At 39.0% G+C, this 27,213-nt stretch overlaps 1 protein-coding gene across 3 annotated transcripts; it reads left to right on the top strand.

Annotated features, from left to right (window-relative positions):
* Nucleotides 1–338: 338 nt before the first annotated feature.
* ubn1 (ubinuclein 1) lies at nucleotides 339–24,551 on the top strand. 3 transcript variants are annotated; one of them, XM_028456268.1, is made up of 13 exons: nucleotides 339–351; nucleotides 10,665–10,793; nucleotides 11,778–11,873; nucleotides 12,393–12,530; nucleotides 12,697–12,791; nucleotides 12,868–13,450; nucleotides 13,541–13,611; nucleotides 14,306–14,435; nucleotides 20,928–21,052; nucleotides 21,272–21,355; nucleotides 23,665–23,805; nucleotides 23,899–23,949; nucleotides 24,414–24,551. In XM_028456268.1, exons 2-12 carry the CDS (start codon nucleotides 10,680–10,682, stop codon nucleotides 23,942–23,944), a joined length of 1,623 nt encoding a protein of 540 aa, XP_028312069.1. In that variant the 5' UTR covers nucleotides 339–351; nucleotides 10,665–10,679; the 3' UTR covers nucleotides 23,945–23,949; nucleotides 24,414–24,551. The 3 variants fall into 3 exon arrangements, 2 of the variants coding, with proteins under 2 accessions (XP_028312069.1, XP_028312060.1); XM_028456259.1 differs by lacking the exon at nucleotides 339–351 and adding an exon at nucleotides 9,202–9,332; XR_003674701.1 differs by lacking the exons at nucleotides 339–351; nucleotides 20,928–21,052; nucleotides 21,272–21,355 and adding an exon at nucleotides 9,202–9,332.
* The last annotated feature ends 2,662 nt before the right edge of the window (nucleotides 24,552–27,213 follow it).

Genomic DNA, 27,213 nt, shown 5'->3' with positions numbered 1-27,213 from the left:
TTTTTCACAAATATTTGTGTTGTCTTTTTAAAGCTTTTAATTCTAGATAACAAAAAAAAAATATGTACCTCTGAACAAAGTGTCACTAACTTAAACTTAAAATTTTAGTTTAGTTTTTATTATTATTATTATTATTATTATTATTATTATTATTATTATTATTATTATTATTATTATTATTATATTTTGTATTATTTTCATTATTATTTATTTTTTAAGGGGGGGGTGTATATCTGTTCACATCTTTTGCTTCTTACCACTGAAACTTATTTTTTCAGAAACCCTGTACTGGACGTTTCCTTTTGCAATTTACTCAAGCACCTTTATGTGGATCTCCAGCGCCACCGTGTGGTAAGTTATCTAAAGGACGAGTCAACTGATTTGCTTACAGTCCAAAAAATTTTGGGTGAGAGTGGAAAAAGTGAAAAGCCAAATAGAAAACAATAACAGGTTGATTAGGCTTCAAGCAAAATTAAATAACTTGGCCTTATAACATCCCCTGGCCTCTTCTGGTAGTGTTTCTTGATAGTTGTATGCCATACCAGGATATAAATAACTCCTGTATTTAAATAAAGACGTTTTTGTTATCGGACAAGGCAAGGCAAGGCAAGGCAAATTTATTTGTATAGTGCATTTCATACACAAAGCAACTCAATGAGCTTTACATGATCAAAAAGTGCAACAGAAAACATTTAACAGCTTAAAATCAATAAGAACAATAAAATCAGCAGCACAAAACCTTTAAAATCATCAGTAAAAACATTTAAAATCATCAACAAACACATTACATCAACAACAACATGACCAAAATTCTTCCTCTCAATCATACGCAGTAGAGAAAAAGAGTGCCTTTAATTTTGATTTAAAAATGTTCACATTGGATGCTGACTTCAGCTCTGCTGGCAGTTTGTTCCACTTTGCAGCATAACAACTAAAAGCAGCATCACCATGTTTACTGTGAGCTCTGGCTCCACTATCTGACCTGTATCTATAGATCAGTGAGACCTGCTAGGTTTACACCTGACTAACATGTCCAAACCCATTTACAGATTTATACACCAGCAGCAGAACTTTAAAGTCTATTCTGTGGCTGACTGGTAGAAAGTGTAAAGACTTTAAAACTGGAGTAATGTGTTCTGACCTCTTTGTTCTGGTTAAGACCCGAGCTGCAGCGTTCTGAACCAGCTGTAAATGTTTGATGGTTTTTTGGAGGATTCCTGTTAGAAGATTATTACAATAGTCCAGTCTGCTGGAGATAAAAGCATGGACAAGTTTCTTCTGATCTTTCTGAGTCATTAAATCTTTCACTTTGACAGCTTTGATCTGCCTGCCAAATGTGAGATTTGAGTCAATCAGAACACCATGGTTTTTGACTTGGTCTTTAGCTTTTAAAGATTGAGACTCAAGTTACTCTCTGAAAGCAGTCCTCTTTTCCTTGTTACCAAAGACAATTACCTCCATCTTGTTATGATTTAATTGAAGGAAGTTTTCACTCATCCAGCAGTTCACCTTTTCTAAGCAGTCACACAACACCTCTGTGGGACCATAGTCATTTGGGTTCAGTGATGGATATAGTTGTATGTCATCTGCGTAGCTCTGACAATCAATCTTACAGTTCTGTAAAAGTTGTCCTAGAGGAAGCATATTGGCTAAACACAAGGGGTCCAAGAACAGAGCCCACAGGACATTATGTTATCTGTCAGATTCAAAGTTTCCAATGCTTACAAAATAACTTCTCCTCCAAACAGGACTTAGACCACTGCATTACTTTTCCATTTAGTCCAACCCATGTTTGCAATCTGTGTAACAAAATTGTATGGTCTAGAGTGTCAAATGCAGCACTTATATCCAATAAAATGAGAACAGACACTTTTCCTGAATCAGTGTTCAACCTAATGTCATTGATATCTTTGATAAGAGCAGTTTCTGTGCTGTGATATGAACGAAAGTCTGACTGAAATGTATTAAATATTTTGTTGAATGTTAAGAATTGACTCAGTGATCACTCACGATCTTGGTCATGAATGGATGGTTGCTGATTGGTCTATAGTTAGCCATTATAGAGGCATCCAATGTTCTCTTTTATAACAGAGGTTTCACAGTAGCGACTTTCAGGGATTTTGGTACGGTGCCTGACTGGAATGAGCTGTTAATTATGACACAAATCAGTGACAATTGACTTTACAACAGTTTTAAGGAAGTTTGAAGGTATTGTGTCTAGTGGTTGAACGACTACATAAGTTTAAAGGTCGACACTATGTGCATACTAGTCGAGTCAACGTCGACTAGTCAATAACGTCTCCAAGAGCCGAAAAACCGAGCCGAGTGGCAGCCGAGTGTCGGTGTTGTGCCAAAATCTGTGACCCGAAAAAATCTGTGACCGCAGGTGACGACACTTCCAACCATTGCGGCTTCTCGGAGGACATTTACTTCCCCTTAAACACGTTTATAATTCTTCTCCAGTCTGCATTCACTTCACCCACCGCCGTATTCTTTTTCTCTACTGCCAAGAAGCCTCAGCAGTCACAGATTTTTCAGGTCATAGACCTTGGCACAACACCACCAGCCCCTGGGACTAGGGACATGCCATAGAAACTAAGTAAACCCAGGAACACTGCTGCTTTGCCTACAGCGAGTCTAGATGTTTAGACTTTGTTTGGGCCGTTTTTTAGGTAGCTTCGGCTTCCTTCATCAAAGCCGGTGTTGTGCCAAAATCGGTGACCTGAAAAAATCTGACCACTTTGGTTTCTCTGCGGTAGAGAAGAAGAGTGTTAAACCTCTTTGTAGCTATTCGGGAGCTACTGTATTTACTCCCCCTTAAACATGACGCTCCGGTGGGTGAAGTAATTGCAGACTGGAGAAGAATTACAAATTAGTTTAAGGGTAAGTAAATGTCCGCCCAGAAGCAGGGGATGGAACTGTTGCCACTTCCAGTCAGATTTTTTTGGGTCACAGATTTTGGAACAACAGCGGTCTTCCCCCGCAAACAAAGTCTCCATCCTGTGCTGCTGATGTTCTCTAGATCGGCTTAATACACAGACATGTTACAACTACAGCTAACGGTAGCATGTATATTAGATGTAGTATCTGCCTACCAGCTGCAGTTTGAGCACAAACCAGGAAGGAGCGAGAAACGCTTGATGTTGTGCTGCCTTGTCGTGCAGGGGTACTAGGACCCTCGTTTGGTGTGTTGCACTGCCATCTTGGGCAAAAGTCAAGTACTGCGACTAGTCAACATCACATAGACTAACACTAAAGTCGACTAGTCTGTTCAACCCCTAATTGTGTCAAGGCTACACGTTGATGGATTCAGCTGCTGAACAGTTTCTTCTATTGTTTTTGGGTTCACTGTAATAAACTCTAACATTGTAGTTGGCTCATCCGTCAGTGGTTGAAACTGTTCAAGCTTTTTCATATTTTGCTGGTTTGTTCTGATGTTTGACCTTATTGATTGTATTTTTTCATTGAAATATACAGCAAATTCATTGCATTTTCCAGTTGACAGTAATTCAGGGGCTGTCTGATCTGGAGGGGAGGTGAGCTTTTCAATTACAGAAAACAATGTACGAGAGTTGTTGACATAAAGACAGAAAAGTATTGCTGCCTCACTTTGAACAAGCCATCATTGAGTTTATGCAGACTTATTTTGTTCTAAATGAAAGTGGAGTTTTGTTGATCTCCATGTTCTTCCAACACAAACACATGGCAGTCGAGGTGTTTTCCCCCATTTTAAGGTAGCGCCCGTTTATTTACTACTGCTAATGTCATCTGTGATGTAAGCCCGACTTAAATGAACAAGCTGTTATGACATCTCATGAATGAGACCATGTTACAGAGGTGGAGTCCTCCACGCCCCTCTGCACTTGCCTTAGGACAGTTTCCCTCCCATTGCTATTATGATAGCTGTGTTCATCACCATGACAACTGTTGTGATGGTGATGAATATTATTTTATAGAGGCGGTGTCTGTCCCCAAACCCAAATTTCACAATGATTTTAACATAAAATCAAATAAAAGAAGTATCAATTATAAAAATCTGAAAAAAATTAAAATCTCAAATATAGAAACACCAAAACATAAAACCATTAGATGTGCTCTATTAAATATTAGATCACTGAGATCCAAATCTCTACTAGTAAATGACCTTATCTCAGAAATAACTTTGATTTATTCTGTTTAACTGAAACATAGCTGTATCAAGATGAATATGTTAGTTTAAATGAAGCCACTCCTCCCAGTCATTTAAATACTCATATGCCACGAGACATAGGCCGTGGAGGTGGTGTAGCAGCTATTTATCATTCCTCTCTCCTAATCTATCCTAAACCAAAGGCCAACTACACTTCCTTTGAAAGCCTGGTTCTAAATTTATCTCATACCAAATCAAAAACCTGCCAGCCAGTCTTATTTGCGATAATTTAGTGTCCTCCAGGCCCTTATTCTGAATTTCTATCAGAATTCTCTGAGTTTATATCAAACTTAGTCCTCAGTTCTGATAAAATACTGATAGTAGGAGATTTTAATATCCATGTTGACAAAGATAGTGATAGCCTGAGCTCAGCCTTTATGTCCCTAATAGACTCAGTTGGCTTTTTTCAAACTATTAATGAAGCTACTCATCGTTTAAATCATACTCTTGATCTTGTTCTAACATATGGCCTTGATATTAATGAACTAAAAGTCTACCCTGAAAATCCTCTGCTATCAGATCACGTTTTAATATCTTTTAACATTATCCTAGAGGATCTCGCACTGTGCAATAAAATAGTTACAAGTAGAAATCTGTCCAATAGTGCTGTGGCTAAATTTAAAGAGGCCAACCCTTAAACTCAGTGCACCATCCAATAAATAACTATGATATTAATTATAGCCCCTCTCAACTGGATCTGCTTGTCGATAGCTTTGCTCATCTACTAAAATCCACCTTGGACTCAATTGCCCCATTGAGGGAAAAACTATTAAACGTCAGAGGAAAGCTCCGTGGTTTAGCTCTGAAACTCGCACACTCAAACAAACAATCCGTAAATTAGAGAGAATGTGGCGCTCCAATAAAACAGAGGAGTCACGAATACTCTGGCAAGAAAGCCATAGTAAATACATGACAGCCTTATGACATAGTCGATCTACATACTATTCCTCACTAATTGAAGAAAATAAAAATAATCCAAGGTACCTTTTCAGCACTGTAGCCAGGCTAACACAAAGTCAGAGCTCTATTGAGCCCATGATTCCTCTAGCCCTCAGCTGTGAGGACTTTATGACATTTTTTAACGATAAAATTCATAAGATTAGAGATAAAATTAGCCACTCCCTGCCTTCACCTGGGCCTGCTGTACCATTAAATGTAAATAGACCTAACCTAAACTGTTTCACACATATAGGACTTCAGGAACTTAACTCTATTATTTCATCCTCCAAACCATCGACCTGCTTTTCAGATCCGATCCCAACTAAGCTGTTTAAAGAAGTTGTTCCCATGGTCTGCCCATCTTTGTTGGAGACAATAAATATATCCCTATCAATAGGCTACGTGTCACAGTCCTTTAAAGTAGCTGTAATCAAACCCCTTCTCAAAAAACCTACTCTTGATTCCAGCACTTTAGCAAACTACAGGCCTCTATCTAATATTCCTTTTATTTCAAAGATTCTTGAGAAAGTTGTGGCGGCTCAGCTCTGTGACTTCCGTCAAAACAACAGCCTGTTCGAGGACTTCCAGTCAGGTTTTAGAGCTCAACACAGCACAGAGACTGCTTTAGTTAAAGTAACTAATGATCTACTCTGGGCTTCAGATGAAGGACGACTCTCAGTGCTGGTTTTATTAGATCTTAGTGCAGCTTTTGACACTATAGATCACTATATTCTACTAGAGAGATTAGAGAAATTACTTGGAATCACAGGGACTGCCCTAAACTGGTTTAAGTCCTACCTATCTGATAGGTATCAGTTTGTACACGTGAATAATAAGTCCTCTGTGTACACTAAAGTAAGCTACGGGGTTCCTCAGGGCTCTGTGCTAGGTCCAATCCTCTTCTGTATCTATATGATCCCCCTTGGTAATGTTATGAGAAAATACTCTGTTAACTTTCACTGCTATGCTGATGAGACCCAACTGTATGTATCAATGAAGCCAGGTGAGACAAATCAGCTATCTAAACTTGAGGCCTGTCTAAAGGACATTAGGGCCTGGATGGACCAAAATTTTCTTCTTCTTAACTCAGACAAGACTGAGGTCATTGTACTGGGCCCACGACACCTTAGAGAAACCTATGCTAGCCTAACTGCCCTAGATGGCATTACTCTGGCACGAAGCACAACTGTTAGAAACCTTGGGGTTCTATTTGATCAGGATTTATCCTTCAACTCTCACATAAAACAAACTTCAAGAACTGCCTTCTTTCATCTTCGTAACATTGCTAAAATCAGACTTATCCTGTCTCAGAGCGACACCGAAAAGCTAGTCCATGCTTTTGTTACCTCTCGACTGGATTATTGTAATTCTCTTTTAGCAGGCTGCCTGAGCAAGTCGCTTAAGACACTTCAGCTGGTTCAAAATGCTGCAGCACGTGTACTGACTAAAACTAGGAGAAGAGATCATATTACTCCTGTATTAGCCTCTGTGCATTGGCTTCCCATAAAATATAGAATAGAATTATTCTTCTCACTTATAAAGCCCTAAATGGACAGGCTATCTCAAGGAGCTTGTAGTGCCATACAATCCCCCCAGAACACTACGCTCTCAAAATGCTGGACTACTCGTTGTTCCATTTGTCTCTAGAAGTAGTATAGGAGGAAGAGCTTTCAGTTATCAGGCCCCACTTCTCTGGAACCATCTACCAACCACGGTTCGGGGGGTAGACACCCTCTCTACCTTTAAGGTTAGGCTCAAAACATTCCTCTTTGGTAAAGCTTTTAGTTAGGAACCAGCTCATAGCTCATAGTTAAGATGCAATAGGCATAGACTGCCGGAGGGGGGGGTCTGGCATGCTCGGTTGGAGAGAGGTTGGAGAGGGCGTTAAGAGAGAGGTCATTTAAGTTAGAGAGGGACCGGAGAGGGTCCCATTCCCTTCTCGAACACTCCCTCTATGTCTGCTTCTTCCCTTGAGTGTTTGCTCCTGTACTGGCTTTTGTCTTGCAGGTCCGTGGGATCCTCAGTGTGGAGTTACAGAGTCTCAACAACTCTGTCTCCACCCTTTCCTCTGCACACACCCAACACAGCATAACGTGGATGGCTGTTCATCATAGGAATGGGATCCACACAAGGTTCCTGCTGCTTAACAGAAGGTTTTCCTTGCCGCCATGATGAATTCATGTTGGGTGTGGGATACGTATGTATGTGTATATACGTATATATGCATATGTGTGTATCCATAAAATGAAGAGTCCGTCCTTAAGACTGCTCTATTGTAAAGTGTCTTGAGATACCATTGGTTATGATTTGACGCTATACAAATAAAGATTGATTGATTGATTGATTGATTGATTGATTGATTGATTGATTGATTAACGAAATGAATGGATGACAATCTGAGAGTATTATACGGCACACACTCGCACTTTATGAGATCCGAATGCGCGCACACAGACTCCTTCCCTTGCAGCCTTAAAATACTTGCTGCCCTGGCCACTGGACAAAGAAAATATTTGTCCTCCATGTTGGAAAGGCACTCCTCAAGCACACCTCGATTGCGCAGAAACTGCAATAGTGGAGAATCCATATTTTGATACTCATTAACGCATGTGTACCCCAACTTTCTTACCCCTGGCTTAAATCCACTATCACCACCATCTGGACATTATTAGATCATGTTTGTACAATATAGTATATTGTTTGTACAATATAATTGTCAGGTTTTGTTCAGTTTGGGTTCACTTTAGCCCTTGTGGTCCTCTTTTTGTTCTATAAGTCTTTATTCTGTGTTTATTCTGTTTAGCTTCCATTAACTCTTGTCTTTGTGCTTTCCGGTATTCCTGCTCGTGTCTCCACCTCCCAGTGATGTCAGTGTGTTTGGGTTGAATTATTACCTGCCTCATGTTTTGCACCCACAATGTAAGTTCAGAATGCTCAAAACTTTTGTGTAAACCGATTACCTCAACATTTTTGAGTAAGTAATTTAATATATTTCAGTTTTCATCTACACTGAACCAAAATATGAATGCAACACTTTTGTTTTTGCTCCCATTTTTCATGAACTGAACACAAACATCTAAAACATTTTCTATATACAAAAAATACCTATTTCTCACAAATATTGTTATAGAGGTTTTCTCTTCCAGTTTTCACTGTTCAGGGCAGATGGCAGACAACGTGTGTGGCGTCGTTTGGGTGAGCGGTTTGCTGATGTCAGCGTTGTGGATTGAGTGGCCCATGGTGGCAGAGGAGTTATTGTTTGGGCAGGCGTATGTTATGGACAACGAACACAGGTGCATTTCATTGATGGCATTTTGAATGCACAGAGATACCGTGATGAGATCCTGAGGCCCATTGTTGTGCCATTCATCTACGACCATAACCTCATGTTGCAGCATGATAATGCACGGCCCCATGTTGCAAGAATATGCACACAATTTCTGGAAGCTGAAAACATCCCAGTTCTTGAATGGCCAGCATACTCACCGGACACCTCACCCATTGAGCATGTTTGGGATGCTCTGGATAGGCATATACGACAGCGTGTTCTAGTTCCTGCCAATATCCAGCAACTTCGCACAACCATAGAGGAGTGGACCATTATTCCACAGGCCACAATCAACAACCTGATCAACTCTATGCCAAGGAGATGTGTGGCACTGCGTGGGGCAAATAAAGCAAAACTGCACATTTCAGGGGGGCCTTTTATTGTGGCCACCTGTGCAATAATCATGCTGTCTAATCAGCATCTTGATATGCCACACCTATGAGGTGGGATAGATTATCATGTAAAAGAAAAAGTGCTCACTGATATGTGAATCCAGAATCTCTCCTGGTCAGTTTTGGTCAAACTGCCTTAAGCAGGCCAGATACTATCATACTGATAACACTTACCAAGGTTTACTCAGAGAGTCTTTCATTGTTATGCTTAGCGCTATCAGCAACATACAAAAACCCTGAGAGCACAGAACAGCTACAGATTCATGGGACGCTCACACTGAAACCTCTGATTCCCAGAAGAGCTCAGTGTTACAGGTCGTCATGGTAACTCAGGATAAGTTAGAACAGCTCAATGTTGACTGGTAGTCATGGAGTGACTGTACAAAGTGCTTTTAAATACTACTAAATTGTGTCTAATATCCTAATAAACACGCTGTAAATATTGACCAGCAGGTGTCCTCAGTGAGCAACATCTGTAACTATGGTGAGTGTGTGTGTGTGTGTGTGTGATTCAGAATTACATTTGCATTAGGAATTGAGTGTTTCCAAGGTCAGTTTAAAGAGGATTTAAATTTTATTCTGGATTAAAGAGGAATTAAAGCTGCCATGTAAACCATCCATGGAAAAGCTACTTAACCTACCACTTTGAACTTCCTAAGGGCACTCCACTAGTTTCTATAAATCAAGTAATCTCTGTGTGGCTTCTGACAAGAAAAGCATTTTCATATCCCATACCGACTGTGGCTCAGGTGGTAGAGGGGTCGTGTTCTGATCAAGAGATTGGGGTTTTAATCCCACTCTATACCTGTCTATGTGTCGAAGTGTCCTTGGGCAAGACACTGACCCTTAAGTTGCTCCCAGTGGTCGACTAGTGCCTTGTCCATTTGCTTTATCGCTGCACTTTTGGTATATTGTAGAGCAGGGGTGTCCAATTCCGGTCCTCAAGGGCCACTATCCAGCATGTTTTAGATGTTTCCCTCTTCCAACACACCTGATTCAAATGATTAGGATCGTTATCAGGCTTCTGCAGAGCTGGATGAGGAGTGATCATTTGAATCAGGTGTGTTGGAAGAGGGAAACATCTAAAACATGCTGGATAGTGGCCCTCGAGGACCGGAATTGGACACCCCTGTTGTAGAGGATGGGGTCAATGTAGAATCTGAAAAGAAACAATTATCGAGGTTAGGTTTAATTTAAGTTCCCCAGTAAGAAAGCAGAAATTTCAACGTAACTGCAAGCGCGTAAAAAAGCGCTTATGTTGAGACTGGCGAATAGGGCCCTATATGAGTGAAAAATGAAAATGATTTTTATTTTAATACATTGTTTTATTTTTCTAAAATCAAAAACACGTGCATTTTCAGTTTTAAATTTTGTTTTTTCAAGTACAAAACATTTGGCCCTAATTTGGCTCCATATTTTGGTGGCTTCTTATGTCACTAAGATGCACTGTTGGCTCCACCCCTTATATAAAAACTAGCACCTGTGGACTGCAATCTGTGGTGGATAGGTTGGGTTGATGGAATTGTGAAGCTATTATTGAATAGATTTTATAGTATTGAATGGGTGTGTAATAACTACTCCTAGAGTCCCATCCATAATCAAGACATTTCTTGAATTTTCCTCCCTGTAGTAGGTCAGCCAAAACCACCCTCTTTAACTGGCTTATCACAAGTGTTTCCACTCTCTCCTAACGAGAATCAGAGCACCGAGGGCTTCAGTGGTACTCACAACTATGGCGGACTCCCAGAGGGATACGCAGACTCTTCTGAGCTGCACCATGCCATCATTCTCACATAATGTGCCTTTGGCCCCACAGTTTTCCCACAATGCCATGAAGGAAACCAGTTCAGCCGATACAGAGACGATCCGGCTCCAACTCGAACTGTTTGAAACGGATGAACAACATTTCCCAGAATTCAACTACAGCCAGCTCCTTGAACAACAGGTGTGGCCTCTTCCTAGAAAATATGAGTAAAATAACTGCTTAGACTTTCTTTTGGTAATAATAATGTATTCTGTCTGCTACCTTAGAAATTATTATGTGAAGTTGATGCTTATAGAGCACATTCTGATGAGGTCAGCGGTGTCGACTCATTTTAGTCCAGTGGCCTATATTGTTTCATTTGTAATCAATCTTTTGAAAATAGGAAAAATGTAATATCAAATTTAGAAACCAAATTTTCTGGACATCCCATGCACTTCGGTCTCAAAAAATTCTGAAATGGTTACCAATTGTTACTTAATAATTCAAATGGCACACTGTACATTAAGTTTGATCGGATGAGTTCTTTTTTTAAGTTAATAAGTGCCGAGCTGAATGTTAACTGAGAGAACACAGTAGAGAGGGAAGCTCTCATATAATATAAGCCTTTGACAAGAAAGTTTGTAAGAAGATTTCAAATGTGCTATTGAGTTTAGATTCACAATACGTGAAAAATCTTCCATTTTGCAATGAAGATGAATATTTTTTTTTTCAAATAGTGATGAGAAATAGGTAGTTAGGTTAGACCCCAAATTTCAGTGGAAAACCTGAAGTCATAGCAATTTAATTAATTGATTAATTTGTTGGTTTTAATTTGTTTAGATTTTTAAATTCTCCCAAAAATTACAAAAGTATTGATTTTATTTCATCAAAAATTATTGCATTTTGACAAGTTTCATGTTGATAAAGTGTTTTCCTCAATTTGTATTGGTAGAAGGTTATTTGAAGTAAAAAAAAAAAAAAGTGTTTATATTCATTTTAAATGTAATGTTCTACAGTAAGATGACTTTAGTTTCAAAACTGGATAAAGGCTGACAATTTGTACTGGAATGTAAAATCTTGCACACCTGCAACAATTTCTTCTAAACTCCTTGTTCAAATGATTAAAAAAAACTGCCTAAGGTCTCATGAGATGAAACTATAGTGATTCCCACTTTGGCGTTACAGGGTGGCCAACCAGCGAAAACGAATCATATCCAGGACATAATTGGCTATGGATATGGTTATGATGAAGACGATTCATTCATTGACAACTCGGAGGCTGTGAGTCAGTTTAACTTTTTATTTGTAGCATTTTTCACTCAAGTGCTGTCTTTTCAAACCTGGACTTACAGTAAATCTGTTTTTACTGTCGTCGTTGTTTTTTTAGATTTTAACTCACTTTTGTATTACTAGTTCAGAATTATTTTTCAGATATTTGCCTGTTGTCATAGAGAAACACAGTATTCTTACTGCGGAAGAAGGGTGGTCTTCTGATTGAGAGGTTGGGGGTTGATCCGAGTGCTATGCCTGTTGAAGTGTCCTTGGGCAAAACGCTGAACCCTAAATTACTCCCAATAGTTGATTAGTGCTTTGCATGGCAGCTCAGTCCCATTGGTGTGTGAATGTTAGTGTGAATAGGTGAATGAGCTGATATTGTGAAGCACTTTGGGACTACCTCAGTGGTATAAAGAGCGATATAAATCATGTCCTTTTACCATACCATTTAAAGTCATGATATCTTTGAATTCCATTTGACTTTTGTCAGTAGTATGACATTGACAAGTCCCTCCCTTTCTCCAGTACGATGAGTTTGTACCGGCCTCATTAACAACCCAATTTGGAGGATTCTATGTAAATTCAGATGTGCTGCATTTTCATCGAGCCTCTGACCCTGAGATTGGACTCGCATCGGTAAAGAAAACTCCTGGGCTGAAAAGGGTAAGTATTGCATTACACAAGTTTGAAGCATTGTCAGTGTTCTTTTAACAGTTTCTGAAGCTTTTCAAGTGACTAAGAAATCAGATCTATACTCTTTAAAATAAAGTGTTTGAAAAGGATTACTAGGTTTTTAAGATCTGTCTAATACGATACAATGAACTGTTAGAAACCCAGACGCATGCAGAATGATGTTCAGGATAAACCAAAGAAAAAACGGTGCAGACCAGGTGACGAGATGAGCAATATGAAGCCTCAGCTAGGGTAAGTCAATCTTCAAATCATTTTTCGAGGCATTTTTGGTTAAACCCAGATACTCAAAGAAATTTTTGTCCCATAGCACTATTTCTGACATTGGGCATAATAAGGTTAAAATGAGGAAAAAGAAAAAAGACAAGACTTTAAGTGTCACCAGCATTCTGAAAAAGCTTGAAAGAGAAAAGGAGAAAGACAGACTAAAGACGGAGAGTCAGCCAGCATACTCCCTCATGTGTGGCTCCACAGTACGCCCATTCCCAGCAGATGCAGCTGGGTGTGGAGGCTTGGTATCCGCAGACCCCCTGCTGTGCTTGATCGGCTCAACCAATGACCACACTCTTATCCAAGCAGCTAACACAGCAGATTTTGATATTGATTTGGACTCTCTGCTGGATGTCACTGAAGAAAATTTGGGCTCCAAATCTCTTCCTCAATCTACAGCAGAAATGAAACATATCCAAAGCACGTCGGATGATCAGAACCTGATGAGCATTTGTTCTGAGACCTTAATTCAAACAAAAGTTAACTCGGGGCTAAAGCCTGAACAGTATCAGACTCGGCTCCTGACTGATGAGTGTACTACGCCGTTAACCTCCCACCCTTGGGCCTCAATGCCTGAGGGACTGCCCCCAGGACTGCAAAAGAGCATCAGAAAGCTAATGCTGGTAATGAATTTATACTTGCATACTAAAATAGTTACTAGCAGAACATGAATTCACAAGTTTACAATAAATGCCCAAAATTCTGTTTTTCAGGCTGCCAAGACCTCTGAAGGGGGGTCAAAACTTAAATTCTTCAGTCCAAATATCAACTCTATCATGCTGGAGTAAGTATCCCACCCTCACCAAACACTGAGACACATTAGGACACTGGCCACATTTACATGGGAGCTTTAATTCCTCTTTAAAGTGGAATAAAAGTTAATTCCTCCTTAACCTGACCTGACAGGGCTTTTTCATCCTTTGTAATAAGGCTCCTTAAGTTTTGTTGTCTTTTTGTTCTGTGTGCTGTATCTTAATTGTCTCTTTATACCCTTTTTATTACTGTGGCAGAAAATCACACAAACCGATACGAGTGCTTCTTCATGACACTTCGTGTTTTATATCCCCATGTTTTTTATAAGTATTCGACTGTTCCTTTGAAATATATTGCAGTTAAATGTCGGGATAAAAGCCAAAATAAGAAAGTTTTTTGCTTTCGGTTAGGTCTAAACACTGTTTGTTAACCTACATGGTGTATACACAACTCAGTCGGTATCAATCTGCTGAGAATCAGATTGTTAATAACTGAACTGTTGAAGAGTTTGTCTTTCTGCAAATACGCCCTTAATAAAAATTAGCTTTCCATCTATCCTTTGTTCATGTGGCACTGACGCTTCTTGGCCTGTTGACATTTGCCATTTCAAAACTAAAATCACACGGGCTAGTTGCTGTACAGACCGTGCTTACGTATGCATGCTTGTCTGCACATGCATGCGTTTTAGCCACTGTTTAACTATGATTTGTTGTTCCCTGATCCAGTATTGAGCTGCAATGTCGAGAGCAGAGTGGTCATCTGCGCTCCAAGGTGTACACACACCTGTCCTCTTTCCTTCCCTGCAGCAGAGACACTCTTCTTAAACGTGCAAGGAAGCTGGCAATCACACATGTGGTGAGTATTAGTTTGTCTGTTGAGGCTGTCACATCAGCACTCTTTACTGTGTCTTGAAATGGATTAGCGTTGATATCATAGTCTGCTTTGTGGGGGAGTTGTGAAAATCATGGTGCAGTGATTACAGTGAAAGGAAGACTCGCTACTCAATAGACTAAATTAAGACAAAGATTGCAATGCAAGTTTAAAATGATTATCCACTGTTTTACAAATGTGTTCCTATTGTATTTATCTGTGCTTAAATAGTCTTGTGTAGAAGCATAATCTTTTAATTATCTTTAAAGGATGGGAATAGTACCCAGTTAAAGAGGTGATGGGCTGCTGCCATCTTTAATGGCATGTAAAGAACACTGGGATGATGAAATTTACCAGGCCAATATGCCTGCCTTTACAGTGTGCAGCCTATTGATTCAGTGTGTTAGTGGCTTTGTTTGCATTAACAGTCATAAAGCAATGCAAAACCATGAAGATTGTCTTAATGTTTATATTTAAATATTTCAGGTTCATTTTTGTAGGTTTGTGTCAGTAATCAGGGTTTGTACAGCATCTTAAGAGTAAAATTCGAGCACTTTTCCAGCACTTTCAAGATAAAATGTAAACTTTTTCAAGGAAGCCGAAGCTTTAAATGGACTCAATATATACGACAAACAATCATCCCTGTTTACCTTAATTTCTGTTTTACTGTTGCTCTTTTACAGAAATTAACATCCAATTGACATACCGAGGGAACAATCCTCTATAAATGATAAAAACAATAACTTTAATTTAATTGAATCTTTACTTTCAAACACGTAATAAACATGCACAGTACATTCAATGTACTTAAAGTGCAAACAATGCAAAGGTATACCCAATGTACATTCGCGTATGCATTTGTCAAACATAAAATTATATTTAATTCAAGTGCAAATAAGGCCCATTTATCAAAGATGAATAAAATACTGTACATTCACATGCTGCACAATAACTAAGTAGTTCACAGCAAAACAAATTTAACCATCTGTTAACAATAATTAAGACAAAATGGCACCTTTTTGTAGTTTTAACATGAACATCAACTTGAACATTAATCAAATATGTAAAAACGAAAAACAAATCTACCAAGTGCAAATAATACTCACTTAACAAATACAATCTACATTCACAATAATACAGGTCACTGCTATACATTTCAATGGGAAAACATACTGTATAGGGACAATAACAGTTTTGTCTGTATTTAGATAAAACATGAATGCATTTATCTCTGGCAAATTTATGATGAAAACCAACATAATCCTGACTTTGGTCAACATTGGCCTACTGATTCAATCTTAAGGCAACTCCTTCAGCTCCTTAATCTTATCACCTAACTGACTCTCCACAGTCTCAAGAGACCACTCTTTTTCTTTTGCAGCCCTTTTTTCAGTTTACCGAGGTCCTTGTGTGTTTAATAAGTCTGTGTGTACGTGTGAAAGTCTGCATGTTTATGCCTCCGTCCATCCACTCTTTTCATTATATCCATGTCTTTTAAGGCTTTTATTACATAGTATCGGCTGTAGTCCGGGCCACCGCCATCTTGGATTATGTCGTCACCAGCGCGTCGTCGCCGCAAGTCGCGCAAGCACAGAATGTCTCAAATAACTGTAAAGAGGTCTTATATTAGTCTATTGTCTTTTTAAAGTTGTGTTTTTTGTGGCTTTAGACTTCAATTACATATTTGTATATAATATCTTCCCTGCAATATAAATAGGTTCAAAATATAACTATTTTTTATAGTTTCTGTTTGCACTGTATCCAGAATAATAATAATCTTTCTAACAAGAACTGTTGATTGATTTGTCACATGACAGGTTTGAGTTTGTTTTATTTAGTTTCACCATGTTATTTCTTGGATGAAATGCTTTTAAACACTTGCTGTACATTCAGCTGACATAAAAATCTTGTTTTCAAATATGTACAATAATTGGGAATTTATCAGTAGCAGTAGTAGTTTTAATAATTTAGTTAATTTTTTGCGGGCACCTTTTTTCTCCATCAATTGTATGTAAAAGAAACTAAAATTAAAGATAGAATGTTATTTAACTGTCGAACCTTGTCATACTTTTAATTATTTATATAATTTTGTAATTTAAAAAAAAATGTTTATGGTCTTGGTCTCGGTCTCGGTATTGGTCTTGAGTCGGTCTCAGCTCTCAGAAGTCTTGGTCTTGTCTTGGTCTCGGTTCATTCTGGTCTCAGGTAAGTCTTGGTCTCGGATAGTGTGGTCTTGAACACACTAATAGGTTATGTTCTGCAATCCTCCAACACTCTTCACATGGTCAAGTATGACACGCTGGGCCACCACGGAGTGCTCTTGCAGGTTCTCTACCATTGCATCTATGTTCACTGAAAAACCTGAAAGGATCAAGAGATGCCTCACAGTCTCCCACAGATGGCACCACTCTGTTTTGGTGGACAACATCTAATGGTAGAACACATCCAACCTCTCCCTCTGTGGATTGAAGCTCCTAAAACAATCAGACTTCAGGCTGTGGTCATAAAACTAACTGAAGTCCTTCAGAACCTTATCACAGTTGTTTTCATGGATGTGTCCAGCTTCCACGAGGATCTGAAGAACACCGGTTAGCTTCCTAGTACTCGTTTCCTTGTTTTTAATACGCACCCTTGGGTCTAGAACAGATGTCTTACAAGAGGATACCTGATTGGAGACTTCTCAAATAACTTTGAGACCATCTTCATTAAAAACAGCTCACAGCTGTGTCTATAATCCAGCCTGAGTCTCTGAGCATTTGGGTGGTGCTTCTTGTGCTCTTCGAGAGCTCAAATCCAGCTTTGATTTTGGTTACATCAATATGGTTCTCTGCATTTTCATACTCAACCTGTAAGAGTTTCATTGTGTTGGTAGCATTCTGCACAACACCTGGCTTTATTAATTTTTCCAGTAATCCTCTCAGCAGACTGGCAAGGTCGTCATTCATGAATGGGAGCATGGGTTCATCTGACTGGTACAACCTCAGGAATGGTGTCATTTCCATGAGGAAAAAAGTTGAGTTTTGCCTGGAAGAGGTCATCTCCAACAATCTTTTCTGCAGCCTTGAAAGACTTGGTGGAGGGCTCTGCTACGGTCCCCTTTTTTGCAGCATTTATATATGTATTCAGGGAGGGCAAGATCTGAAGCGCACGCTTTGCCACCTCAACATTTTCTCGCCACCGATGATTACAGAAATTAAGGGGGAAAGATGAGGAACCAGTTATCTCTGTATAGTACTCCTTGCGAGCTGGGACATCCTTAAATAACTTCTTGACAAGGCATTTCCAAGCTCCCATTCAATTGCTGCACAGCCTGCTCTGAAGGAATTGAGCAGTATGTGTAAACCACAGCTTCCAACATCAACCATTTTCATGCCTGTTTGATCTTTAATATTTTGTTGTAATGGTCTTAAAAGCTTTAAATTCACATTTGGGCCATCCACCGAAAGCTGCATGAGGTTGTGGAACCCAATATCTGAACAGTTTCCAGTTTCTCGTACATTTGTTCCGCAGTGTGATGACCCATGAAAACCGAACTTGGATACCTCATTTTTACATAGTTATCGTGCCAGAATCTCACGTGCATATCGAGCTGACTTTTCCTCATTTCATGGTTGAAACTTTCATCAAACAGAAGCACATATTAATCTTTTTTGACTTTCTTTCATCAAAGACAGAAAATGAGGAGCTATCCAAAAGGTGGAAAGATATACTGCTTTCTTCTCCCCACAAGCAAAATGTTTAGCAATCTCACTATCAGGAAACACTGTTTTGAAAACAGTTCCAATGTTTTCACATGACTTATAGGAATAATGGCTGGTTATCATTTTTGTTGCCCAACAAATCTCTGCCATCAGAGCTAGCCATCCAGCTCTGATGGCAGCTCCCCCCTTTTCCCCCCCTGAAAAAGGGGGGGAAAATCAATGGTTACAGAGAGAAGCAATGCATGAGCAAAATTACCATCTATCAGGTTAATAACAATATGACTATACCTATGCTATACTCATATGCTAATCACCTCTAGATTTAGGCACTGCTTCCCAATTAATAACTTACAAAACAGTTACATATATATGCCTATATTAAGAATGCGTAATAGGTTATCGTTCACGATTTATCGTCAAAAACATTCTCACAAGTAAGAATGTCATCCCACGATAGAAACAATAAATTCCCATGTCGGAAATTAGCGAAACAATTTAGCCAAAAATGCCCCTAAAAACATTGTTCTATGGGCCATAATTGTTTGTTGGGGGCAATCAACAACTTATTATTCTCTGGAGCAGAGCACTGTTCACGGAAGCTCTGCTGCCGCTGTGTGCGCCACCACCCCCCCTTAAGCACACAGATTGCGGTGCTCGACACGGCTTACCTGAAGCTGTCGAGCAGACAAAGTAACAATGACATGCTTACTATCATTACACCACAAAGAACCACAGATTTATTTATTTATTAATTTTATTTAATGTGCTCACAAGACAAAACTGGTCCCATTAGACAGTAATGTAACTGTATAAATTATTACACCTAAATATCCTGAATGATTAAATCATCAGCCTGATCTGGTTTAATTATAGGAAATCTGAGCGATATTAACTCATTCTAAGATATAAAATAAACAAGATTCAGAAACGGTAAAAACACTATTGCAGTTAGTTATGCTTTTCATGTGCTTTTTTTTATTAGAAAATAATTTCATTTTAACTGAGGAAATACATGAATTGCATGCAATAACACTAACGCACATGCACAAATATATGGTATAAAATATCAGCTCATGAGCTCTTTGAGTCGGCAGCTATTGTAGCCTTTTTTAATGTGTCTAGTGTTGATGTTCAAATGTATTTGTTTGTAAGGAACCATTTTACACAAGTTGGGAATTATTTTATTTATTCATTTATCTATAGTTTTTATTTATCGTGATTTTTATCGTTGACGTGATGAATACCAGAAATTATCGGGATAATTTTTTTAGTCTATCGCCTATCCCTTACTTATATATTAAAATAAATTATTTATTTATTAATTCTTATCTATTTTTTTTTTTCTATTTTAAATAGGAGTTTGCGTATGATCAAAAAAACAGCTCAGCTGAGAAGCCGGGTGTCATGTACTGAGTTCACATCGGTCTGAGCTTGTATATGTGCATATATGCACATACGCGCACATGCACACTACCGAAAAACAAATTTTATTATTTATTACCCAGCAAGGACAGGTGAAACATCATGTAACGTTAGGATGAAGTACCCCCAGAACTAACGTTATCAAGCTAACAAGCATTTGATGCAGTAGATAAATGAAAATTAGCTAGTTTCTAAGGGCTTTGAGTGATAATTTAGCATGCTATTTCTTTGTATCAACAAGTCAATAACACATACAAACTCTGAATTTAGTGTAACTTGCCAAGAAGAACATGAATGAACAGTAATCTAAGGTGACAATGTCCTATATAATTAAAAAAAAACTTTGTCTCAACTGACTTACCTTTGGCATGGCTCGTCAGGGACAATTCCCCCATCGTGTTGAGCTTGATGTCCTTTTTGCAGACAGTGCAATTGGCCTGTCGTGCATCTGGGCATCGTCGCAGCCAATCTTTGCATTTTCAAGCCATTACCTGGCATGGTAGGGTCGGGACTGGTAGCGATATGTTTTTGTAAAAAGTGATGTTTAGCATAATCCAAATCTCCGTAATGCTCACGGACACGGTGCAAGTACCAAATGTGTCGGGCTTGCTCGACCCCCGGACAATGCTCACTGGGCAGATGCGCAGCTCCATGTGAAGCTGCATTCCGCTGCAGTGATATCTATAAAGAGCAGATTCTGCTATAGAGGGTTCATCTGTATGTATTTACAGACACGTTGTGTGTGTATTCCTATCTCTGCGTGTGTGTGTACTTTTTTTTCAGTGTGTGTATGAGCATGAGGTGCTGCTCTGGGGCTCATGGAGATCAGGGGCTGTTTGTGATATAGTGTCCCCCCCCCCCCCCCCTCCTCCCACTCGTTAAATATAGATTTCAGTTTTACTTTTAATAATAGATTTTAGTTTTGTATTTAAATAAGAGACAATTCTGTTCAGGGTTGTGTTACCAACTGTCTCTATCCAGCTAAACATGGTAGCGAAGTACAACCATGGGTGACATTTTTCTGTCTGTAAATTAAAAGCAAAAATCCTGATTAACAAAAACTCAAGTAAACTACAAACTGTAAGAAATCACCTACTTAAGTATTGTAACAAAGTAAATTTACTTTATTACTATACACTTTTGCCACAAAGAAACATTGTCATAACGGGCAGCATCATCTTCCGAGTCAGCAGTATAATTTAGTTTTTATATCCTTTTAAAACTACAGTGTGAAAGTATACCAGCATGTACCAATATACGTGCAGATAGGAAACACACCTAATCAGGTGTGGGAAAGAATCCTTTGACTTTTGGAATAGGCTCTGTTTTAAATCCAATTGTCGTCTAAAAATAGGAGGACCATGTTGGAGAGGAACATCTCATACAGAAACTCAAGGAGGCCATTGAAAAATTGATGCCTGAGCAGATTGAATGGTTTCAGAAAAGCTGCCAGGAACATGAACAAGTGAAATCCTTAAAGTAAGTTTTGCTGCACCTCTTCCAGAAAGGTGTTTATAGAAACTTCATAAAGTGTGTTCAGCTTAGCGTTACATAGCTTCAATTCTAAATGAAATAGAAGAAAAACAGACACTTTGACTTTCTATTTAGACCAGTGATTTGTTGTAATAATACTTGTGCATAAATTATGTGCCTCATGCAAAGGGATAAAATGTATCACACAAACATTTGTCCATTCAGGAGAGCAGATGATGCCAACACGGAGGACAGAGGTGAAAAAAGAGGAGGCCCCAAAAAGCTTTTCAAATGGAATGGGGAGATAAGGTCAGTTAAAGCAGAGTTAAAATGGTTTCCCCTTTACTTTCAAATATAAGCAACAGCATGTTAAGACCTCTTTGGTCTAGGAGTAAAGGAGGAATAACATGACTAGTTGGAATGAGGTAAAAGCCTCACAATTTATTCAAAAATTTAACAAATGGAGCAATCAATTCAAACAAATAAGTGGAAACAATTAAACAAATTAAAACCAAAAAGTTGCAGCTAAAAAAAATACAAGGTGATAATAACTATATAAAATTATTCAAACAAAAATGCATTGCTAAAGAAAGTGGATCAAAGTCAAAAGTTCTAACAATCACATATCCTACCCTTGCACTTAAAGGGGACATATTATGAAAAATCTTCTTTTGTAGTGTTTTTGAACACACATGAGGTGACTTGAGTGTCCTCCGGCATACAAAATGTGAAATAATCCCATCCAGTTTTTTTGTTTGTGGTCTGTCTAAGTCTTACAATGCAGAGAAAAGTGCTCTGTTTCAAATGATCTAAGTTTGTGATGCCACAGACTAAATCGGGAAAGAAAATACCCTCATCTCCACTGCTATCTCCACCGATGGACTCCACTCCCAACCTGATGAAAGCTTTTGCGAAAGTCCGTCATTGTTTTCTCGCTAGCGAAGGAGTGAAGTTGCCATCACACTGAACGTGACTGTAGCGACCACAGTCACTTCAATCGCCCGTGATGAGTGGCTTGAACATAGTGGTGCTTTTTGGTCACTCAATCACGTCATTGCTCCAGTGACGTGATGACCAGGGAACAGTGTGTGTGTGCAGAGCTGGTGACAGGGGCGAGAGAGGGCTGATCACTTCTTCTCCGGCTGTACGTTTACAGCACTTATCATAGACAGCGCCGCTTTTACAGTTTAAATTATCAATTTACGGAGTTACTAAAGGATGAAGAAGTTAACCACTTTAATTTTGCCCTGGTAAGTTGAGGAAGTGTACAGCTGCCGCAGTGGAGGTGCTGCACTGTAGTAGTAAGGAGGAACTGCTGACTCAGCTCTACAGACAGTGAAGGACGAGGGATTTGTTGCTTGAAATGTTCAAATTTTCTTACTTTGATCCACTAGGTCCTGTGCGACCTAGTCGCTGGAATCACACAAGTCGGGTCGCTTGAAGAGAGTTTGCTTGAAGTCGCATCATTTACATTGATTTTGAATGGAATTTGGTGCCTTCAGTTGCGGTCGGTGGGAACGCACATTTAGTGTGCGTTACCCATAGACTAAAAATAATAGACGGGACATCTTCCAGAGGAAGTAAAGCGTTTTTTTTTTAGCTCCCCCTGCCCTCATAAAGCCCGATAACAAATAGGATGTGGCTCAAAGTTAAAATACTCTGCTGTGATCAATAGTTATCACCCTACATTGTGTTCAAGTGCTCATTTTTCTGTGAAGTTGTTTTAATTAAGTTATTTGAGGTTAAAAAAATTAGATTTGACGTCATATATGACGACAATTGACAGCCTCGGATCTTGCGTAGCTCTCTTTGTGAATAACATAAGCAGTTACATCTTGAAGGAAAGCCAAGACACCATTAAAATTTTCCGTTCCGTTTTTTTGTCTTCTTTTTTTTTTTAGCTACTAATACTAACCTCTATGATCTGATCATCCGAACAAGACATTGGTAGAATTTCCAGTGGGAAAGTAACTTAAGTTGTTGGCGTAGCTGGCCTGCGTAACTCATCAGGGCTAAATGGGCGGGGCAGACCCTACTGCGCAGACTCTGGCTCCAAATGAGTGGGAACAGCTACAGTGCACACCCACTGGTGCCACCCCGTGGAAGAAATGGGCGGGGAGAGGTCTTTGCAACTCCAGGGACACAACCCCCAAAACAAAGTGCTCTGAAAGAGCTGGATTATCCAGGGTCATAGACCTCTTCTGTTGCTTGATTCATGTCATGTTTTGACCAAACCTCAGCACAGATGTCATTTAGACCATAGGGAACTGTTTTAAAAGGTGAAAAATGGGGATAATATGTCCCCATTAACACACACAAATCAGTCAAACCCACAGCAAAACAAGACAAAATGCTAGTCAGTTGCCACAAGTAAAGGGGAATAAGGGCCACTTAACTGCTAAGGCTGGTTGTGAATGATTGTCTGAAGGCAGGTCAGGTTTCGGAAGGGCTGCTCCTGATTGGTTAATAGGTGTAGCAGGTGGAAGGCAAGGACCAATTGGAATTGGGAGATCATACAACAAAACACACACACAGGGCAGGGACGGCACAGCCATAACACAGCTGTTGAGAAAAATAATTGTTCACTGTATGTAAATCTGATTATTTGCCTAACACAGGGAATGCTTAGGCAATGTGCTGAAGAAAAAACTGGTAAAATACAAAAAAGAAGGGAACGACAGCCAGAAGATGGAGGATTACATCAAGACTATGCTAGATGAGCTCAAACCACTCTGGCCTAAAGGGTGGATGCAGTCAAGGTATGCTATATAGCAAAGCATCATCATCTAAATTATAAGTGTGACTTGTACCTATTTATATTTTCTGTACAATATTTGATTGTTTTGCTGCAGAGTGCTGGTCAGAGAGAGTAAGAAACTGTTGGGATTTAACGCCTAATTACAGTAAGTAACTTTAGTCTCTCAAGTGTTTTTAGATGCACAGAAAAATTTACTTACATTCTAAACGTAATCAATATCTGTGTCTTGTCCAGACAAGGTGAAGAAGAAAAAAAACTGTTTAAAAATGTATTAAATACTTCCAGTGAAAGGCGTGGTAAAATTGAGTCTGTAATTGTTTCTGCTTTAGCAGTGTATGTAAATATATAATCAATCAGCTCTCTGAACAAATATGTTTGAAAATAAGTTTAATAACTTAATTGTTGAGCTCCGTCAATAGTTTGAACATATCTGATACTGTTATTTGATGCATGGCATGGATTTCAACTAGCATATTTTGGAGAAAAAGTGAAGTTTTGGTGTCATCTGTGTCAGGCTGACATGTTCTACATACAGTATCTCGCCGTGGCACATCATAGTTTCTGTGATCAAGTGCATGTCTTACATTTTATTCCTTTTTTTGTTTTCAGATGGAAGCAAAGTCATAGGAGATGAAGACATTATTGATTTCATGGGGAAAATATAACTTCATTAAATGAAAGAAGTCAAGATCACAAATGATTAGGAAATGTCCCTCCCTCTTGCAACGCTTAACTTAAAATTGCTGGCTTTGTTTTGAGCTGAGTAAGAGAACACAAAAAATACTCACTTGCTCTACTGACCAATGAAATTAAAGTATAACAAAACATGTTTTGGTGTTCTTTGTAGTTTGTTTTTTTTTTTTCCAGATTTAGTAATTAGAAAAACTTTATATATGCTTCCACCATAATATACATTTCCATTGCTATGCGGATGATGAATCAGATGAAACTCCAGGCCTGTGTTACAGACATGAAATCCTGGATGAGCTGTAACTTTGTCCTTCTTAACCAGGATAAAACCATAGTGATTTTATTTGGTACAAAACTCCTCCGAAAAAAAAGATCAGTGCAAATAGTGTCTCTGGATGGCATTATTCTGTCCCCCGATACCACAGTGAAAAAGGTTCCTTTGATACCGTCTTATCCTTTAACTCTCATATAGCAAATCTCAAGGACAGCCTTCTTCCAAAATCAGGAATATCTGGGCCCAGAGTGAGGCTGAACTAATCCATGCATTTGTTACATCTACACTAGATTATTGTATCTCTTTACTGTCGGGATATACCACTAACTCATTAAAAAGTCTCCAGTTAATCCAGAATGTTGCTGCAAGCAGGAGGTAGCATATTTCTCCAGTATTGGCTTCTCTTAATTGGCTTCCTGTAAAATCTGGAATTAGATTTAAAATAATCCTGTTTGCATACAAAGCTCTAAATGATCAAGTTCCAGTATATCTTAAAGAGCTTTTAGTGCATCATCCGGGCAGAACACTGCTCAGTTTGCTGGCCTACTGAGGTTCTAAATGTGACAAGAGGTCGTCTCCTCGCCTTTGGAACCAGCTCCCAGTCTTACTATGGCTAAGGCTAATACCCTCTCCACCTTTAAGGCTAAACTAAAAACCTACTTATCAGTGTACAGTATATATAAAAAAAGTGTTTGTCATATGAAATCAATTTCTACAAATAAAACCCTAAACCTAAAAATATGAACTAAAAACTCTAAATATATGATAGAACCCAAAACTATATTCAAACACAATCCACCCCCACCAAGTGCTGTCATAGTTCATCCCCCACTTCTAAACCCTGTAACATACCCACCACATAATTTACACTGACGTCCACACCATCACATACTCATTCCACTCACACATAGTCTAGCACCAGGGGCGTCATGTACAAAAGGTACATACGCCTAAAAACGTGGGTACATCATAATCCACGGCAAAATCCGGATGTTCAGACTCTGCAGTGGGCGTGGAAATGTGCGACCTTTCACGTCTAGTCCTGGGGTGGCGTATGTGCATTTCTACATAGTTGATGGTTGAAATTCAAAGGATTTACTTGGCACACTACCAAAATAATACAATACATTCACAAATTTACATCTGAGCTGCTGTTGACATGTATCATTTTAACATTTTTTGTGTTAGTTTTTTTTTGTTTTTAAATCTGTCTCATCTGAGTCAATGTTGTTCACTGCCTGTCAAAGCTGTGCGCTTGGATCTCCTACAGGTGATCAGACGTCCTCTGGGTAACAGTCTGAACACTAACGCTTTCAGCCCAGTCATCATTAGCAGACACACACTCCAACAGCCTTCACCGCGACCGCCCGCCCGTGTGTTTGTGTTGTGCAGAGGCGTTGCAACAGGGTAGGCAACACAGGCAATTGCCTTGGGCCCCGAGCTGAAGGGGTCCCCCGAGGAATTGCTGACAGTCAATTTCAGTGACAAAATAATGAAACTGCTTTGAGACGCTGCAGCCACAGCGCATCGAAAGTCCCCTGCACGGGACCCTTTCTGAGTACTCACTGGCTAGTAGGGGACCCCGACAGACGGCAGATATCAGTGACACAACTTGAAACCCCCGGACACATTACAGTGATACGTCGCTTTACTTTATGCAAGCCAACCAAATACGTTGTGCTCTTTTCTTTTTTCATCAACAGCAGCAGCAACAGCAGACCTCTCTACATGAAAGTAGGAACTTATTTAGTTTAACTTTTTAAAATACATTTTAAAGTTTAAAATATATCATGGGAGCTATCTGATTTAATATGACCACACAAATATTTGTCTTAAACAATTGCTTCTTATACTATTTTCTTTCTAGCAATATAAACCTCAGATCATGAGTGGGGTCTTGAAGAAGAAGAGCAGGACATGATGGTACCTTCATGCAGCACAGCATTCCATCACCACCTCCACCACCCACATGACACCACATCACCAGAAGGTACTCAAATAATAGCAAATCAAATAATATCAGATGATCCTGCGCTGTGGCCAAAAACTATCGATGACAATGCTCGGTGTCAAATTGTGAGCAAAGAACCACTCCAAATAACAGACATGGACTTCCCCAAAGTTCAGAAAATCTACCTCGGGAGATTCACCAAAGAAAATTACAAAATGAGAAATGGTTTGAAAATCCAATGTTCATGGTTAATGTACTCTTACTTTCCACTTCTATTCCTTGTTTTTTTGTTTGGTTGCATTTTTATCATACTTAAAATTTTGCGCATTTCAGTTGTTTGTTTTTCTGGCATTTACTGTATATAATGTGTGTAAAGTTTGCATTTAGTTTAGATGACTGTTATTTATTTTATGTTAATTATTTAATAAAGTATTTCTTTACTGATTCGTCATCCTGAACTTCATTCATCATCCTTCTGGGGCCGTGAGTATCCA

The sequence above is a fragment of the Gouania willdenowi genome, chromosome 1 (genome assembly GCF_900634775.1).
Source record: "Gouania willdenowi chromosome 1, fGouWil2.1, whole genome shotgun sequence".
Classification (NCBI taxonomy): Eukaryota; Metazoa; Chordata; class Actinopteri; order Blenniiformes; family Gobiesocidae; genus Gouania; species Gouania willdenowi.
The sequence above is the reverse complement of the archived record's forward strand: the minus strand, read 5'-3'. Positions and strand labels throughout refer to the sequence as shown.

Bases quoted from the DNA above. Each gene is read 5' to 3' on its own strand.
- ubn1 (XM_028456259.1), top strand. The intron at 13,612-14,305 runs GTAAGTATCCCA...TCCCTGATCCAG, and splicing joins ATCAACTCTATCATGCTGGA to TATTGAGCTGCAATGTCGAG. The intron at 21,356-23,664 runs GTCAGTTAAAGC...TGCCTAACACAG, and splicing joins AAATGGAATGGGGAGATAAG to GGAATGCTTAGGCAATGTGC.